The following is a 19,796-nucleotide window of genomic DNA, read 5'->3' on the forward strand; positions in this document are numbered from 1 at the left end:
TATTAGCTTCCATATATCTTCGCACGTGGTATCTCTCTCCCATAAAGCTACACTTTTTTTCATAACCATATCCACTACATTCTTTGCGTCTGAGACATAAATAAAGGCATTGAGAAAGCAATCAACTCAGAGTGCATGTTGGAGGGTATTTTATTACTTTCCTCTTCTCTAAAGCAGGGGTCTATTGGAAACAGTCTCTCTATCTCATATTTGTGGTAAAGCAGGAGTCTATTGGAAACAGTCTCTCTATCTCATATTTGTGGTAGTAGTATGGACTGTGTACATTTACCCTTCCCAAACTCCACTTGGTGGAAACATACTCAGTATGTTATTGTTGTTGTTGCCTCTTCTTAAAAAAAAAAAAAAAAAAAAAAAGATTTTTTCACCTATTTTATTTGACAAATAATGTTTTTGCTATTTTTTTTTTTTAACCAAGCCTATTTTAATTGAAAAAGGTTGTTTTGCCAACAAGATGTTTTGGATTCTTTATTTTTTTGCCTATATTTTTTTGAATCAAGCTAATTTTAGTTGGAAAAGATTTTTAGAAAGATTTTTTGAACGTAATTTAGAAATTTAACCATTATAAGAAAACTTTCTTCATTTAATTTTTAATATGTTTATTGTAGTCAATATTTTTTTAAAAAATATTAAAGAGATAATTTTATCTAAAATAAAATTTTTTAAAGAAAGGCAAAAAATTCAAACATCTCTAACACCCTTCACAATTTTAATATAGTATAGATACAGATATAAATATTTTACGTAGCAGTTACATGACAGTGATGTGACATGTAGGGGTGGACACGGTATGGTATATACCAAATACCATACCGAAATCAAAAATTTTTATGCTGCGATATGAATGTTATGGTATTTGGTATGGAGTTTTAAATTATTAAGGTATTTGATACGATATTTGATATTTGTGCAATAAATACCGATATACTGTATACCATACCGAATTTTTTTAATAATAGCAATAAATATCGATATACCGTATACTACACCGAAGTTTTTTAATAATATATAAAATCCAAATATATTGTATTTAAGATTGTAAAATATATTTATGTCATCCATTAGACAATTGAACATAAAAGTAACCTTCATTCAAAAATAAATTTTTTGGGAAACTTATTATTTCGAAGTACTATGCTTAAATTTAGATAATGTTGTTCAGAGTTTGCATCTTAAATTACTCAATCGTAATTGAAATGTTTTTTTTGTGTAGATGATTAACAAAGATAGTCGCTAGTTTGATATGATTGAAACATTTTTAAAGTTTTAAAGTTATAGTTTTTGTTATATGAATATATGTAAATCGAAATCAAATAAAGTATGGCTACCAAATCAACATACCATAAAATACCGAAATCAAATTTACAAATACCGAACCATACTGAACTAATTTGGTATGGTAATGGAATTGTTCTTTTAGATACCAAAAATCGAAGTTACCGTACCGAAGTTTAAAATACCGTACCATATCATACCCTGCCCACTCCTAGTGACGTGTGCAATGCACCTCTCTTTATGAGGATGGTATTATATTCTTGGGGTGGTATATAATACACCAAATAATTGCCCATAGAGTTAAAAGGTCTAAAGTAAGGACCCGTTTGACCATAGATTTCTCAAGTAGTATCTGAAAAAAAAAAAAATTGTCAAATAATGTTTGATCATATAATTAGAAGAGCTACTATACAGTTGCAGCCAGCAGGACAAAAGTCTGATCAAGTGGACCAAAAGCATAGCAAAACAGAAAAAAAAAGTCTGCAACGTCAACTTCACCGATTGAGAAGCACCTTCAGCTGGAGGATGAATCCAACCTGAAACAGATCAGCAAAAACTAAGAAGGCTAACGAAATCTAAGGTGAAGATGTGGTAAAATTAGAAAAATATCTTCCAGCCACAGAACAAATAAAGAAAGGGATATACAGCAGCTTAGAGTGCAAAAGAAAGAGTTTTAGAGCAGAGTACAGATAAAGGGCATATTGACATTGCCCTGAGAAAGCATGGAATTGGAATTATAAAATTCAAAGGATAACCTACTGGAAAATCTAGCAGATTGAGGCTGCTGTTTGAGCAGCTGGCGCACCTTTCACAGCATAGATCTATTAAATAGATAAGAAAAACAAAGTCCAGACTTGGTGTTATTGTTAAACTTTCGTCATAAGAAGCTTCTGTTTTCTTCATTTCATTTCTTTAGGGTTAAAAAACTATTCAGCAACCCAGAGGTTGTTATTATTTTTTCATTGTTTATAATTTTAGTTAAAATATTATATTATCTCCCAACATGTTTGTCACTTTCTGCTTACCAAGCTTCGAACTACGTGAACTTTGAATATCTTTTTTTATGTTTATTATTTGATAACAGAAATCTGCGAGGGTTATTGGTGTGCAATAAGAGATAACTGACGAAAGACGTGAAGGAAGTATATCAAAACTCAAAAGTACAAACTCTAGCATCCCCATATATTTCATGTTGTTGCAGACACCTGGTGAAGTGACAGAAAGGTTAAAATGACCAGGTAAATTTTCTATGCAATACATCAGATGAAATTAGAAAGTTTCACTTAGTGAATTGGAGAATTGTCACCATCTTCGAAGGAATGGGGACGATTCGGTGTGAAAGCTCTGCTCTTCAATAAGCATAGTTCAGGAAGTGGTTATGGAGGATTGGGGTGGAGGTGAAAATATGTTGTGGAGGGGTGCGATGGCGAAAAATTATGACATTATGGAAGGTAGGTGGAGGCTAGAAACATCACAACACCATCTGGGTGCAGCATATGAAGTATTATGAAGGGTTGGGGAACCTTTACCAGGGTTGAAAGGTGTGTTTCTTACCATGGTTGAAAACAAGGGGTGTGATATTGACAGTGAAAACCTCAGAAAGAAAATCACCTATGTTAGTTGGTGCTTCATTTGCAAGAGCTCGAGTGAAGATGTGGATCATCTCTTATTGCATTGACAAGTGGCTAACCGACTGTGGAAAATGGTTCTTCATTAGTTTGGGAGTGCAATGAGTGATGTCAAGCACAGTAAAGGAGGCATTGCATAGCTGGGCTTACAGGAGGGGGAAGAGAAGTCCTAGGGCATTGAATGTTTGCCCCGATAGCAATTGTGTGGGTTATCTGGAAAGAGAAATACGAGAGCGACTGAAGGTGCTGAACAAAATATTGTAAAGTTGCAAATAGTCTTCTGTTCTAATTTCCTTTTGGTGTCTCCATGAGACCCCAATTTGTATAAAAGTTTAGGTCTCTTTTTCTTTAGAATCATATTTTGATGTAGGTTCTCTCTTTTGATACGACCTTGTATACAGGGTTTTTCCACAATTTTTAATTAAATTATTTACCTTATCAAGAAAAATGGTTCGCAATTCAAAACATAGGAGAATAGCGGGCCCACCCCTCTACCCTTTTCCACTTAAATACCAGGCATATATCAAATCCACACATCAAAAGTTGCACTCTTAGCCCGGGGACTGGTTGTCTTTTGCAGCTCTTGATAAGCAAAAGTGCTGACCAAATGCATAAACATATTTTATTTCTAGGAAATGATATCCTTGGGTTTCATGCCCAATCCAGTAAAGTAAAACGCCTCACATTAGGTTTTGCCTCATACAAGCACACACTATATTAAGCACTATCTTGTCAACTTATCTTGAATTGATATCATCACTTTTTCACCATTCTCATGCCTAGTGTGATCCTACAAGTCATAAAGAAAATGTTTAAAAAATGGGAATTGTGACACTGCCCTTGCACACTATGGCTGGATTGAGAATAATTTGAGCTTGGCAACCTTCAGACCCTATTCAATACTATGTGCCTTCAGAACACAGGACGGGTAAATTAATCTAAGTTTAAGCCTCAAAATTCCTGACTCATAGGCTTGACGCCTTACCTATCTTCAGGCCCTAGTCAATAGGTACACCCATTTAGAGGACAGGACGAGTAACTTTATCTTCAAACCTGGCTAGCAAGCTTCTTGAGCTTCCAAGGTGTTTCATACACGTATTCTAAATTTACTCACGACTCTCTACTTGTGAGTAAATAGATTGTCTCAAGGATATAAAGGATTCAAACTGTATTTGAGAAGCCTTCCCCACTCTGGTATTAGTCTAACCATGTGAACTTGATAACCCATTCTTAATTGACCTTGGTAAAGCTATAACTTCAAATACTTGGCCAAGCTCTAGTTCGGGATTATCCAGTTGAGCCAAAGAAAGCAGCCCCAGGGTTGACTCAGATGGAATAAATACTTGTTTCAGACGGATGTTAAACCTCCCTTATTCAAAAATCTTCGTCTTTTTTCCCATATCTGTCATCTGTCTTCAGAATGGTAAATTCTCCCTTTTATTGAAAAAATTAACCAATAACACTAAAAATTATGTTATTCATCAAATAGGGAGTTGCTTATAAAGAGGACGCATCTCCCTTCCGTCCTTCCTTGTTCTTTTTTAACCATCTCTAGAACCCTTTAATCCTGAGTAAAGTTCAATCCAACAATGAGAAACTTCCCAAGAAGAATGACATGCATTTATAATGGATGATATGAGCAATATGTGCATGAGTTAAATATCACATGGAAATAAAGAACACATGAAAGTCACAGAAAGCAATGATTATACGATGAATTCAATTATATGGTCATGGGTTCCTCAGAAATAAGTCTCATCAAAACCTGCATTGATTCTTATAATTTACATCAAGACAGTGGAGATGGAAAAAAGTATCAAGAAAAAGGGATCAAGAACTGATTAATCCTAGCAATCCGTCACCACATCCCAAGGGATGTTCAGAATTTTTGGCAGGAGTACAAGATTCATTTATTATGGAAGAGAGAAACAAGCGAAAAGGAAGAGGTGTATCTGGATAATGTCTGTTTGTACTTAATTCTAATCATTTAAAGGAGTCCATCAACTGAAGCAAGTAAAATGACAAAAATACAACTCAGATGTCATAGCTGTGTTCAGGAATGCGCTCGCATCATCACTTAATGCGGTGAAGTGACGCGATGCGAGGGTTTGTCACTGCGAGACATCGAGGCGATCCAACCCTGCTGAAGTGAGCTTCCAGTGGTGTTGCGGTGAGGCAGCATGCTGCAAGATGCGGCGTGAAGCGCTTGCTTCATGTTGCTGTCCTTTTAAGGGTCAATTTTAAATTAAAAAAGAATAGAGTCCACTTTTATTAAACTTCAAATTTTCTAGGGTTTTTTACTCCCACTGCTACGACTAAACCAAGGTAATTTTCTTCTTCTTCTTCTTCTTTCTTCTTTTATTCTTTCTCTTAAGAGTCGACTTCACCAGTGCTGTGGTTTTCTTTGCTTCTTTCTCTTAAGATTTTCTTTTCTTCTTTCTTCTTCTTTTATTTTTTTCAGCAGTACTCTGTTTTTCAGCAGCAGTGGTGCTCTGTTCTTCTTCTTTCTTATATTCTTTCACTATTTTTGAAACATTATTAATTCAGATTTGGTTTTTCTTTTTCTTTTTTTTCTGTTTTATTTTGCTATTTTGCTGCACTGTTTTGCTATAGTGGTCTGTGTTGTTTTGCTGGTCTGTTTCACAGCAGGTGTTTTCAGTGATTTAACCTCTGATTTTGGTGTTTAATTTGAACTTTTGCTTATATATCAATTTGACTTTATTGTTGATTATATAGTTGTTGTGTTCTGTTCAGTTCTGTCTTACCGTTTGGCTGCTCTGTTTAGTCTTTTTTTTCTTTTGAATTGCGATTCACTTCAATGATTCGAGCGCTTCGCTGAATGCGTGAAGCGGAGCCTTGTCGCTTTTTTCCGCTTCGCGCTTCCCTAAACACTGTCATAGAATAAAGAGGTAAGACTCTAAAATGTTATTCATTCATGGGAAAATGCAGCTCTCGATTCTTTTATAGATAGCTCTTCTAAGATGTAGAGAAAATAAAAAGAAGATCTATCCAACGAAGGAAGAGGTTCCTTGGGGGATTGCACAAGAGGGAGCAGAAGCAGAAGAAAATTCCAATAGTTTAAAGGTAACTTTACCTCAACAACTTGGTTTTACATGCACTTCAATGATGTCATCATCCTCCATCCCAAGACTACTGGGAGCTGCATTCGGATTAATTTTATCCCCGTCAAAGCAGAAAACCAAATTTTGCCGCTCAAGCTTGACTTTATCAGCATACAATTTGAACAGCCTCTCAAATTTATCATCCTACGTGAATATAGAATGGGAATGTGAGTCATAATAACATTACATTCCTGGCTATGAAGTATGACTTAAGCATATCCTTTCCATGAACTAGACAAACAACAGAGAGCAAAATAAGAGGCACACAACAACAACAATAACAATAACAAACTCAGTATATTCCAACATAGTGGGGTCTGGGGAGGGTGAAATGTACGCAGTCCATACCACTACCTCCAAAGAAGTAGAGAGGCTCTTTCCGATAGACCTCGGCTCAGGACAAAATGACAGTAAACTAAGTCATCATAAAACATGAAACAAGATAAAATATCAGAGATACAACACCCACAAAGAAATACTATACACTATCAAACCAAAGGCACACACCTCCCCCCAACCTTCCTAACTAGAAGCTCCAACCTATGTACAAAGCCCTAAGACTACTAGCCAAGCTACACCAAAGCACTCCTAACTACTGACTACGACTCATCCACACGCACTAGCCCTTTATCCTAGTATACGACCTTCATATCTTCCTATCTAGGGTCATATCCACAATAAGTTGTAACTGCTTCATGTCACGTCTAATCACTTCTCTCCCGTATTTCTTCGACCTACCCCTACCCCCGCTTGAAACCATTCAAAGCCAACCTCTCACACCTACAAACTGGGGCATCAGTGCCCCTCCTCATCACATGCCCAAACCATCTCAACCTCACTTCCCGCATTTTGTCCTCCACTGACGCCACTCCCACCTTCTCCCGAATAGTCTCATTCCTAACTCTGTCACTCCTAGTAAGTCAAAACATCCACCGCAACATCCTCATTTCCGCCACCTTCAACTTTTGGATGTTAGAGTTCTTGACTAGCCAACACTCCGCACCATATAGCATGGCCGGACGGACTGCAAATCTATTGAATTTGCCTTTAGGCTCGGGAGACACCTTCTTATCACACAAAACTCCCGAAGCGAGCCTCCATTTCATCCCTCCTGCCCCAATACGATGAGAGACATTCTCATCAATCTCTCTATTTCCCTAAATCAAAGATCCAAGATACTTAAAACTATCCCTCTTACTAACCACCCGGGAATCTAAGTTCATTACCACCTCGTCCTCCTGCCTCAAGTCATTTAACTTGATTTCCAAGTACTTCGTCTTGGTCCTACTCAACCTAAACCCTTTGGACTTTATGGTTTGTCTCCAAACCTCCAATTATTATTAACACCTCCCCGCATCTCATCAATCAAAACTACATCATCCGCAAATAGCACACACCAAGGCACTTCTCCTTCAATACGTCGCGTCAACATATCCATCACCAAGGCGAAAAAAAAAAGGGCTAAGAGTTGATCCCTGGTGCAGCCATGTCAAGACAAGGAAATGCTCTGAATCTCCTCCCACTGTCCTCCCCTGAGTCTTTGCTCCATCCTACATATCCTTAATGGATCTAATGTACGACACCGGGACCCTCTCGCCTCCAAGCATCTCCAAAGAACCTCCCTAGGGACTTTGTCGTACGTCTTTTCTAGATCGATGAACACCATGTGCAAGTACTTCCTCTCCCTAAATTGCTCCACCAGTCTCCGCACCAAGTGAATTGCCTCTGTCGTCAAGCGACCAGGCATCAATCCAAATTGATTCTAAGAAATACACACGATCCTCCTCAACCTCCGCATAACCATCCTCTCTCAAATCTTCAGCATGTGACTCAACAACTTAATACCTCGGTAGTTGTTGCAACTCTAAATGTCACCCTTATTCTTATACAAAGTAATCACCGTACTACATCTCTACGCCTTTGGCATCTTTGCCATCTTGAAAATGTCGTTAAACAATTTGGTCAGCCACCTTAAACCTGCCCCGTCAGTATACTTCCAAAAATCCACCGAAATCTCTTTGGGCCCCATCGCCCTACCACTTCGCACCTTGCAAATAGCCTCTCCGTCACGAGAGTAATCTACAAAAACGAGAAACGAACACAAACACTAAAGAAACAACGAAATTGACAAACGAAAAGTAAAACGGTAAAAGGATAAATAATAGAAAGATAGGAAGATTGACACAATGAAAGGAATTGAAAGCAAACAAAGGGTATATTAAACCTTTAATCCTCAATCAATTAACCGGTAAAGTTGTTGTCATGTGACCAGGAGGTCACGAGTTCAAGCCTTGGAAACAGCCTATGGCAAAAATGCAAGGTAAGGTTGCGTACAATACACCCTTGTGGTGGGACCCTTCCTCGGACACCGCACATAGCGGTAGCTTTAGTGCACCGGGCTGCCCTTTTTTTTTTAATCCTTAATTAATTAACCAAGCAAAGCACTTAAATCTTACGTTGACCTCAAGGGAATCGAAACGCCCTTACAACCACCGTTTCTAAACAATCGTCAACAAACGCTTTTTCAAGCACTCAACACTCCCAATGGAGTTTTCATAAATTCATCATAATAATAAAAAACAAGCTAAGGAAGAAAGACCTAAAGCTATCTAGTTATAGTCTAAGACTAAACTTATTACATTAAGGCCCAAGAGTGACCCAAAATGCAAGAAAAAGCCCACTAGGGACTATTTTGACCCGCTCTTGAAATGCTAGAGCGGATCAAAGCCGGATCCAAAGCGCCTTGGGAGCATATCCCTTCCAAGGTCTTTCGAGCCCCGTTGTTGCACTCCTTCGACCTCGTCAAAGTCCTTTTAACCCTCCTTAATGATAATCTTCATCCATGTGGCATCTTTTAATAGCACTAAGGAGTCATCAAGCACCTCAAACATCATACGTATCCCATCCAAAGGTCCTAAGGCAATTTGGCTTGTATCATCTTCCTCTTCTTGAAAAGAATTCAACCTCGAATCCAAACCTTACAAAACCAAAGGAAGGACAAACAAATACAACATCCCCATGACATGAGGGTTAAGGTTAGCACAAATAATCATAGCATCATGCCAAGGTTGCATATACTTAAGTTATAACCAAGGATCCTTCATGTTAAACAATAGAAACTCATTGAAAAATGCACAAAGGATTTGGTTGGGGAAATCATCAAGAGATAAGGAAACTACAAAGGTCCTAATGGTATCAAATAATCTAAAAGGTAGAACTACCTTCACCATATAAGTCATAAGACACAATTGCTTCATTATCTCTTTAAGAGACCACACCAATGGTGGTGCGTCAATTGGTTCTAAAGTCCACAAGATCCATAAAGCATTGTCACTCAAACAAATGGACAAACCAACAATTTTCCTACCTCTACATAAAACACATCCAAGACTAGCATGAATCTCATCATAGGCAAAGAGGAAGTATAGAAAGGAATCAAGTGTAAAAACATCATCCAAGGTGCTATTATCTATGAGAATGCCATTTGGCTCAAAATACTTAGCACGTGATGCATACAAGGATGGAGTCAAGACACTTAAGCCCATAAGACTTATTCCTTTCAAGCAAATAATCAACTTCGCATCCACAAGTTGGGAGTTACACAATTTAAGCACAAGTGTGTCAAGCAAGGATGCAAGTTTATAAGCAATACCCAAAGGAGACAATGACACATTTGCCCTTGGTTCTCAAGAATGATACCACCTTTGAGAAGGAGGTCATCAATTCCACATAAGTATTGAAGAAGGGTATCATATGAATGGAATTCATCCAAAGTAATTTGACCGGAAGACTCTCTTCTTGACTTACAAGTAGTCGAACCTTGGCCAAGAGTGGAAACACACAATGGCGAACTCTCTTGGAGCTTTTCACTACTCCCCTTCTTTAAAAATCTCACATCTTTGTTTGAGATCTTTCCCTTACACAATGTTGGTCCATCAAGTGAATCATAAATCCCCAAGAAAGACTTTCCATCATAGGGAAGGATACCAACATCCTCCCTCAAATTTTGCTTGTTACAGACACCAAGCAACAAGTTGGGTGTGCCAAAATCACCATATACAAATTTGGCACCAGGGTTAAATAGGTAGAGTGGTCATAGACACGAGTCTAGACAACACTCTTTTTCCAGAGGCTTCACCCAAACTAAAAGATATACTCTCCACATTAGCATAAGCATCATCAAAAACAAAGGGATAGTAGAAAAAGGTATCACTCAAGTCAACTTCAACTAAGATGTCCTCATGTATGTACTCACTATTAGATTCAGGATCATTGCCATGAGTATTCTCAACAATAGGAGCACACAAAGTAGAAGAAGAAGCGATTTCTAAACAATTGATACTTTCTCCTTCAATTGAAGAATCCTCAGGTAGACATATACCACCACTAACTTCAAAGGAATTATTGCTTAAGTCTCCACAAGAAGCAAGCAATTCATCCTCATAATTATCAAACAAAGGTGGGGAGTCGTACAAAGGATCACAACCACGAGCATTTTCATAGGAACAATCATTAATCGGGTTTCTCAAATATTCAAGCAAATCAAAGTTATCATCACCCAATTGATTATTCCTTTCCCTTAAGAGTACTCTCATCTTCCAAGAAGAGATTTCCATCTTTAGGAGGAATATTGTCACACCATAGTGGGTTGTCATATAAGATATAGCCCTCAAGATGAGCTACATCATCAATGTTATCCACGCCACTAGGTAATTCATTAGGAGTGATTTCGTCATCTTCAAACAAGATATTATTCTTAAAGAGAGAAGGGTTTATCCATGAAGCGGATGTAGAACATGCAAGTTCACTCTCTAAAAGACAATTATCAAGCATCATACATATTTTAAACACATGATTATCCCCAGGAGCCAAACTAACATTAAGATCTTAACTAGAGGAAATGCTCACTTGATCAATACTTTCAACATCATCACTCACTTGAGGTTTATTAATCACATCACATACATCCTTAAGTGGTGGGCAAGTTTCACACACAAGTTCATCAACATTATTTTCAAAAGATGATGTACTATCATTCAACACAATGTCTTCAACACTAGGTGGACACAAATTGATCTTAAGAAGAGTCAATTCGGTCATCAATAGGATCAACTAGGATCAACCAATGTATCCACACTCACAACATGTACATCATCATCAAAAGGAAAAAAATCATTAGACTCACATGTAGGTAAGCTACTATTCACACTCAATGTGCTACTAGCCACTCAATCATTATTCTTATACACAAAAGTGTAAGAGTTAGCTATTTTACCTTGAAGTTCTTGAGCATATTATTCTTCACCTTCGTGTGAAGGTCCTTCACAAGCTTTGGAAGCATCTAAGATCGCCAAAAACATATTTTTCTAGTGCCACGATCAAAATCATCCTCTTAATACACTAACACAACCAAAATCATCCTCTTGCTAACCCAAGAGATAGAGAGTCCCTTTATTTTTGAATAAATTCATGGGTGGTCATCCTACTTTATGTTCATTATCCAAAAGCCACTATTCTTCATTTTGTTAAACAAAAGTCATTTAACTTTTTCTTATTTTTACAAAAGTAACTTTAGATTACCCTCGTCAAATCTTCAAAGGGAATCTTTTCATTTGACACTTGTTCTCCTCCACTTGCCATGTTGGTACCTACACAGATGTCCTTATTAAAAGAAGGACAAACAATGTTAGCTCCGATTGGTGGCAACCCCCTCACTTCACTCCTCACAACCTCTCTTTTTTCCTCTCTTGGATTGCCACCTTGCACTCCCTTACTCCTCTCAATCTTTTGTGTCTCAATCTCTTTAGGCTTGGAGTAAATGATCACTATCTTTTTGAGATTTAGGAAGAATGGATGGAAAGAGATGATTTCCCCATTGGTCCTTTACAATCTTAGGCCAATTTTGTACATTTGGAACCTTATGTTGTGCAAACCAATTATTGGCATCCAAGCATAAATGTCCATGTTCCAAGGGAAAGATGTCACACCACACCCCCTCATAGTACCCACATCGGGTGAAGGAAGTCTTCATTCTCTCAAAAACCCTATAACCCTCCAAGAAGTATGGAACAAGTAGAGGCTCTCGAGGTATCCCTAGATAGTCAATCATGGGTGGGATGATGTAGTTTCTATAGCACCAATCATCTAGCCCAAAGAGGCATCCCGAAATCCCACAAATGTTTACCCTTCCAGAGCAAATGTTTCTTCTTGGAACAACATTGTAAAGCTTCGTATACCCCACTGGTACATAAGCATCCCTCATGAGTTCCTTCAAGGCACTCCATGTTTGGCTGGACTTTCTTTTAATATCCCACCATAACGATGTCGGACCTTGAATATGTTTAAGGGCACACGTAGCTCTTTTGACTTCACTCATATCATACTCCATGAACATCCTTTCACAGTCCCATTCCCAATCAAGATATTCTTCGGGACCGGACTCTCTTATAAAGATGGGGAGAGTAAAAAGATCTTGACTCCTACTATACCCTCCATTTCTACCTTGTTCCCATTTCTATACATTTGGGCACTAGGATAAGAAGAGTAAGATGTACTACCCCTAGGCTTTGGAGATGCATGCTCTTTCATTCCCATGGAGCAACCTCTACTATAGTTAGCATAACCATTCATATCGATTCAACCTTGATAAGTAGTACTACAGGACGAGGACTACAAAACTTCACCATACTCACGTACATTCTCACCATGATCCTCATAAGATTTGTAAACGAATACCTTACATCACCTCTAGGCTCGGAGTGGGAAGTGTAATACTCCTCACATGCCTCATCTTCCTCATAAGAACCATCACAAGGCTCTTCATCATCTCCACTCACTATAATAATTAGGATTATTCTTCATCTCACATTCTTTTTCAAAATAGTAGCCTTCATTTCCATCCATCTCTTGATCATGACTACATTCAGAGCCCCAATAATCTCCATCTTTTTCATAGCCATAACTATCTTCACCACAATCAGTCTCCTATGTCGTAGTCATAATTATTCGAGGCTATCAAAGACATGCTTCCTTATATCACCTTATACCTACAAAATGAACAAACAAGATTAGTAGTAAAGCTCCTCACCAACATATATGAGTCTAACCTTTGTGATCCTCACAATTAGAGCGACGAATGTTGAAAGTAGCTTGTACTCTGGTGGACAATAAGGTGTCAATCTATACTTGCGGCCGGAGTGGATTCTTGTTTGAATGACTCGAAGAAATAAAAACTATTTACGTACTTAAATCAAAAGGTTACAATGAAATAAAAACTAGAAAAGCTCAAAAGAAATAGGACGAAGAAAGAAAATGGACTCAAGCACTAATCAATCAACTTGGTAGACGAATTACTAGTTGATGATTAGTTTAAGAATCAAAAGAAGAGATTAGAAATCAAGAAAATGAAACTATGGAATCAAACCTTGAGCAATGGAGTAATTAAAGTGTTAAAATACACTTTGGAAGTTTGAATTTTGTGTTTTCGGACTTGATTTGCGTTGGGAGGGGCTAATCTGCATTTGGTAACCTGCTCTAGCAAGTGGGGCGCATGTCCAAGGCAGCCTGGATGCTACACTGGTTTGAAGTGCCTTTGGGCTGCTGCAACAGCTCCTACACAGGTCCAAGGCAGCTTGGGCGCAGGCCAGCCGCCAGCATACACAAGGGGCCAAAAATGAACTTGTTGTGGTCCCTTTTTTGCTCTTTTCTCTTGGGATATTCTTGGAACCTTTGAAAATGCCAAATACTAACAACTTTACACTCTTTCTCCTTCTCCTTTGAGGATCAAACACCAACTTTTGATGAAGATTCAACTTGAAGATTTGAATGTCTTCAAGAACACCAAGAATACCAATCTTTCTAACTTTTTCTCCGAAGCTTGGAATGAGTTGAAATTTTGAACGTAGGCACTTCTTAGCCTTCTAAACTTATTTCAAACATTATTTTGCTCAAATTCTTCACCAAAAATCTTCAGATTTTGCAACCAACCTCAAAATCATCCAAGCTTCCAACAAGGATAGAACACTCAAATAAGCTCCGATTTGGCTCAAATTTTATTTATAAACTCATGTAGTGTTAGGGAACACAAATCTAACACTAGAAACACAAAAAAAAACACAAAATTAGAAACTCAAAATTTGACCTAAGAGCAAAAACGTGAATAGTGATTTTGTGATTTTAGATTTTGACACTTCTTTTTTTTGTTGATTTTCAAGTTAACAAACCCAAGATTGACTTCGTTGGCACGAAATCAAGCTCTGCTCTGATACCAAATGGTACGAGAGTAATCTACGAAGACGAGAAACGAGCACAAACACTAAAGTAACAACAAAATTGACAAATGAAAAGTAAAAGGGTAAAAGGATAGATGATAGAAAGATAGGTAGAGAAAACAAAGGGTATATTAAACTCTTAATCCTCAATCAATTAACCAAGCAAAGCACCTAAATCTCTTATGTTGACCGCAAAGGAATCGAAACGCCCTTACACGTTTCTAAACAATGCCCTTACACGTTTCTAAACAATCATCAACAAACGCTTTCCCAAGCACTCAACACTCCCAACGGAGTTTTCAAGAATTCATCATCATAGTAAAAAACAAGCAAAAGGAAGAAAGACCTAAAGCTATCTATTTATAGTCTAAGACTAAGCTTATTACATTAAGGCCCAAAAGTGACCCAAAATCAAGAAAAGACCCACTAGGGGCTGCTTTGATCCGCTCTTGAAATGCTAGAGCGGATCAAAGGCGGGTCCAAAGCGCCTTGGGAGCATGTCCCTTCCAAGGTCTTTCGAGCCCCATTTTTGCATTCCTTCGACCTCATCAAAGCCCTTTGACCCTTCTTAATAAAAACCTCCATCCATGTGGCGTCTTTTAATAGCACTATGGAGTCATCAAACACCTCAAGCATCATATGTATCCCATCCAAAGGTCCAAAGGCAATTTGACTTGTATCACTCTCTGACCTCCTCCACCTCAACACACTGACAATAACTGAAATCACAACACTTCTCCGAGTGCTCCAGCTTCCCTAACACAATGTCTTTGTCCCCCTCATCATTCAAGAGTCTATGGAAATACGATTGCCATCTTCTGTTAATGTGAACATCCTCCACTAATACTTTTTCATCCTCCCCCTTAATGCACTTCACTTGCTAAAGATCACGACCCTTACGCTCCCTAGACTTGGCAAGCCCATACAACTTCTTTTCCCCGCCTCTCCTCTAATCCCGCATACAAGATCTCAAACACTGTTGTCTTAGTAGCCATAACTGCTAACTTAGAAATAGTTCAAGGACAAAAATATAAACCATGACAATTTTAACTTGATGTAGAAACAGCTTGAGAGTGAAATAGTTCAAGGACAAAAAAGAGAAATCAAGCAATATCTTGAAGACTAATGGCATGTTAATGTTAATAAGAGCTCATTACTTCAAGAAATCACTGCTAAATGTGTGATGAACCTGGTTGACTGTCATCTCTTTTTTTTTTCTTTTTTGATGACCATGAAAGAAACTATGGATGACTGTCATCTTGACTAATGGTTAGTTGTCAAATAAGATTCTTGATATATGATGTATTGATTATTATTTTTTTGTGGAAATTGGTACCATATATGATGTATCGATTTTCCAGATGGTAATTAAAGCAACTAAAGCAACTATTATTATAAAAGAAAAGAGGTCAGAGTTATCAAGTTTATTTACAGAAATAACCAATTTAATTGTAAAGGAGAAAAAGTAGGAAACTAAATCCTGCAGCTTTTGGAACATATTTGTTCCATCATGAAAGTCAAGCTACAATAAGATCCTAAAGTCACATCTGCGTTTTTAAATAGGACACTCGACCAATTGGTGATGTTCAGTGTTGATACATAATTAAAAATATGTTGTACCACCAGCTATTAGCTCTCAAGTCTTGACGTTCCATAAGAGATGATGAAACCATCCTAACTAATTTCTTTCCCTGCATGCTCAAAACATAAACTTATCTCCCTCATAGAAGTAATTATCTTATCCTATGCTAATCTCAACTCATTTATTTCTGAATGTGTTACGTGAACTCAAAAACTAGTACAAGTAGATGTATGTACACTTACATGGGTACGTAGGTTTTTTACTGTATTTTGCAATGTTATTAAAATAACACTTACACTGCAGTCATATATGTAGGGCAATGCTTTAACACAAATGAAGATCAAAGTAACCTAGAGTTTTATCCATATTGCATTTAAAGATGACAAGAGAAATACTTGAATGAATTTTCTATACAATTAGAGGTTGTTGGGTAGGGTGTATAAGAATAGTGCTGAAATTAATTATGTGTAATGTTGATATTATTTATGCTGAGATTATTTCTTATGCACTATTTGGTTTGGTGTATTAAAATAGCATGCATTGCATAGTTAATTATGTTGAGATTATTGCTTATGCACTATTTGGTTTTGTGTACTAAAAATAACATGCATTGCATAATTTGCAAGAAAAAAATAATTTTTTTATGAAAATACCCTCTACAAATACGGCGGAATAGATGTGGAAAAGTTTTTGGGGGGCAATTGTATCTTTAATCATGCTATTGCATGCATTAGGAACGCTTGCATTGTTAATGCCATGGATTGTCATGTATTGTCATACACACTACATAAAATAATACCAAATAGAGAGTATAACTAAAGCAGGTTGAAGAAGTGTACCAAACAAGCATTAAGAATACAAAAGGCTAATACATGCATTAGTTTAGAATTAAAGCCTTGATTTTGGCTTCCAAAGAAAATCAAATGAGCCTACAACATCACACAATACAACACTAGGCAGACTACACATTTTGAAACTTATTTTAGAAGGACGTATATTTTTTTAACTTTGCCTCACTTAGGCTCAGTTATTTGTAATATAAATGTGTGTGTTGGGGGGGGGGGGGGGGGGGGGGGGGAGGGGAAGGGGGATTAAAGTAGAGACTAGAGAGAAGTCAACTTCAAGAAGTAGTATATTATAAGCATCATTGAGCATTTGAGCTACATATATGTAACAGAATATGGATGATAATTGTAAGCTACTTATGCACTAATTAAAACAAATGTAAACTAGTTTTTCCTATATAAACGAACTTATTAATACCTCGAAATCAATAAAAATAAAGTACTTTTAAGGAAAGCACTATACATTTATCCCTTTGTTATCAGGAGCACTATACATTTATTCTTTAGGATAACTTCATTGTGAATATTATCCGTTGTTTAGGATAATATACAAGTACAAACTCCATTCTAGATTGAAAAACACATAATAAGTATATTAAGATGAAGGAAAGATTACAGAACACCTCTTTTAAACATTATGATGCAGACAACATAACTACACAACATATATGCAAACTTTTATATATGTAACATGAACTGCAACTCCAGGAAATACCTTGTAAATCCGAAATTGTTTTGCTCCATCCTTGTCTTGGATAGAAATGACAATTTTTGCTCTTTCAGTTGAGGGTTTTGACGGCAGCTCAGCAACACTATCTTGAAGTGAATGGAGTGAAGCACTAAGATCTCTTTTTACAGATTCTTCAACATCTCGCAGCTCATCTTTAGCTGATTGGGCAAATGATGCCAACTCTTTCTTTTTCAATCTACAAACAGCCACTCATAATAGTAAAGAGAAAAAGAGAAGAACAAGAGAAAGTGCAAGTTAATTAATAATACAAATCTTGTCAAAGACTACAGAAGCCTCATGTTTATAAAAAATAAAAGATAAAAAAAAGGAGAGAGACCCTTCTCATTCAGTAAACCTTAAACAGAAAATTAAGCATGAGTGGGAGGTAAGCTGTCATGGAACCAGAATGGATTTAATTGATGAATAACAATATTAATGCTATTCAAATTTTAAAAAGAGAATGGATGCTCAATTCTATGCTGTCCTATTTAACATAATCTACAACAACAACATCATACCCAGTGCTCTGGAGGTGGACTGTAGGCAGGCCTTACCCCTGCCTTGGTAAGCTGGAAAGGTTGTTTACGATAGACCCCCGGCTTTTAGACCTTTTGCTACGTGACAGTCTATTTATTTGAATTCAATATCTCATTTAGGAACTTAACTCATTAAAGATTAGCTATATCGAAACAAAAAGAATTATCTAATCAGTTTCCACCTAAAGAAAACAGACGTCAAATTAGATTAACCAAAAGGGCATTAATATTTACATCAACTTTATTAAATGATACTTGGAGAATCCAACTCGAAAAGTGAAAATTCACAAGCTCACAGAACTCATATTTCATTCAAAATAAAGGAGCAGGAAAATCACCATACTCAAATCAGACACCAAATTAAACTAATTCAATTCAGCTGAAAACATTTCAGCAGGCGAACTCACGCCATAAAGCTCTTGTAACTAAACGTGTAATGCAAATCTTAAATCAATGGATACAAAAAAATATATATAAATTGTCTAAGGTACTATGAATTTACCTAATTTCCTTTATAGTTGAATCTTCAACAAGGTTACTAGTATGAGCAGAAATCTTTGGGGAGGGTGGCAGCCAATCCTCTTCTTTTTCGTTGCAGTCAATTACTAGAACTGCTTCATTTTTGTCTTCTTTCTTTGAGACCTATTTCCAGTCCAATTAAAATATTAAATTAAGAAATTGAGGAAAAAGACAATTTACAGAACATCAAAAAAGAGAGGTGAAGATTACAGCAGAATCGATCATTCTTCGTTTCTTTGAGAGAACTGGAGACGGGTCTGCACTATCATCTGTGAGTTTCAGAGGAAAAAATCTTAAGAAGGAAGAATGATACATAATGCTCTGTCACCCGACTTTGATAAATCAATAGTATTTCATATCCACCACAGCATGTTATAACAAAGTTGCTTAGTATAAGAGAAAGATTTCTTCACCTGACACGGACGCCGTAAGCCAAAGTTTATACTATATAACATACAACAGCAATTACACCTGACAAACATATATGTGTTTGTGTTATATGAGAAAACAGAGCTGACCGTCAAGGCAGATAGGATTGAAGGGAGTACAGAAGGGCTGAACACGTCTGTAATCAAAAAGAGATTCCAGTTCTTCATTGGATTTATCCTGCCAAATTTGAAAGAAAAATATCAAATTCGTAAACCCTAAGATGAACCCTGTTGAAGACATTAGAACACCACAGAGCGAAATAGCACCATTTCTGAATTCCTCATACTTCGATTATCCCACAAACGAAGTTCGAAACCAAGTGCCGGATGGAGCAATCCTTGTGTTCCTTCTTCTAAAACAAGAATAAAATAGTCGAGTGAACTTGTATGTAAAAAAAAAAAATGTTTTACTTGTACCCTTTTATTCTAGTTTGAGATAAATAATTTCTAACCAAACTAATAACTCACATCCAATATAAGATAAATTAGCCCTTTATTTTATAGTTGACTATTTATTTCTTATATGTCCCGCCAAATGATTCCTCAATTCATATATGAAAAAAGCCAAAAATATCCTACACTATCTAAGTAGCCGTTTAGCCGTTTGGCCATGAAAAGTTTTTACTTTTTTCTGAAAATTATATCACTTTAGTAAAAAAAAATAAAAAATATATATGTTTGGCCATGAGAATTTCAAATATAATTTTGGAATTATATTTAGAAAAGTGAAAATAAGTAATTTTCACTCATACTTCTCTCAAACAATTTCAAAAACAACTTTAATTTATATTCATGGTCAAACACAACTCCAATTTCAACTCCAAAAAATTATGATTTTCATGG

The 19,796-nt window shown here is 36.8% G+C and overlaps 1 protein-coding gene across 3 annotated transcripts; it reads right to left on the bottom strand.

The window, feature by feature from the left end:
• Window positions 1–1,593: 1,593 nt before the first annotated feature.
• On the bottom strand, window positions 1,594–19,430 carry LOC107842466. 3 transcript variants are annotated; one of them, XM_016686322.2, is made up of 7 exons: window positions 19,221–19,430; window positions 19,044–19,131; window positions 18,736–18,794; window positions 18,509–18,648; window positions 17,456–17,666; window positions 6,016–6,187; window positions 1,594–1,829 (listed from the first exon to the last, which is right to left on the bottom strand). In XM_016686322.2, the coding sequence occupies exons 1-6, from the start codon at window positions 19,236–19,238 to the stop codon at window positions 6,017–6,019; spliced, it is 687 nt and encodes a 228-aa protein (XP_016541808.1). In that variant the 5' UTR covers window positions 19,239–19,430; the 3' UTR covers window positions 1,594–1,829; window position 6,016. The 3 variants fall into 3 exon arrangements, with proteins under 3 accessions (XP_016541808.1, XP_016541811.1, XP_016541809.1); XM_016686325.2 differs by having other exon boundaries at window positions 1,594–1,645; window positions 19,221–19,386; XM_016686323.2 differs by having other exon boundaries at window positions 1,594–5,812; window positions 19,221–19,386.
• Between the last annotated feature and the right edge of the window lie 366 nt (window positions 19,431–19,796).

The sequence above is a fragment of the Capsicum annuum genome, chromosome 9 (assembly GCF_002878395.1).
Source record: "Capsicum annuum cultivar UCD-10X-F1 chromosome 9, UCD10Xv1.1, whole genome shotgun sequence".
Taxonomy (NCBI): domain Eukaryota; kingdom Viridiplantae; phylum Streptophyta; class Magnoliopsida; order Solanales; family Solanaceae; genus Capsicum; species Capsicum annuum.

Excerpts from the sequence above, each read along its gene's own strand:
- LOC107842466 (XM_016686322.2), bottom strand. Across the intron at positions 18,795-19,043 it reads CAATCCTATCTGCCTTGACG|ATGATAGTGCAGACCCGTCT; the intron begins GTCAGCTCTGTT and ends TGAAACTCACAG. Across the intron at positions 6,188-17,455 it reads AACAATTTCGGATTTACAAG|GATGATAAATTTGAGAGGCT; the intron begins GTATTTCCTGGA and ends ATATTCACGTAG.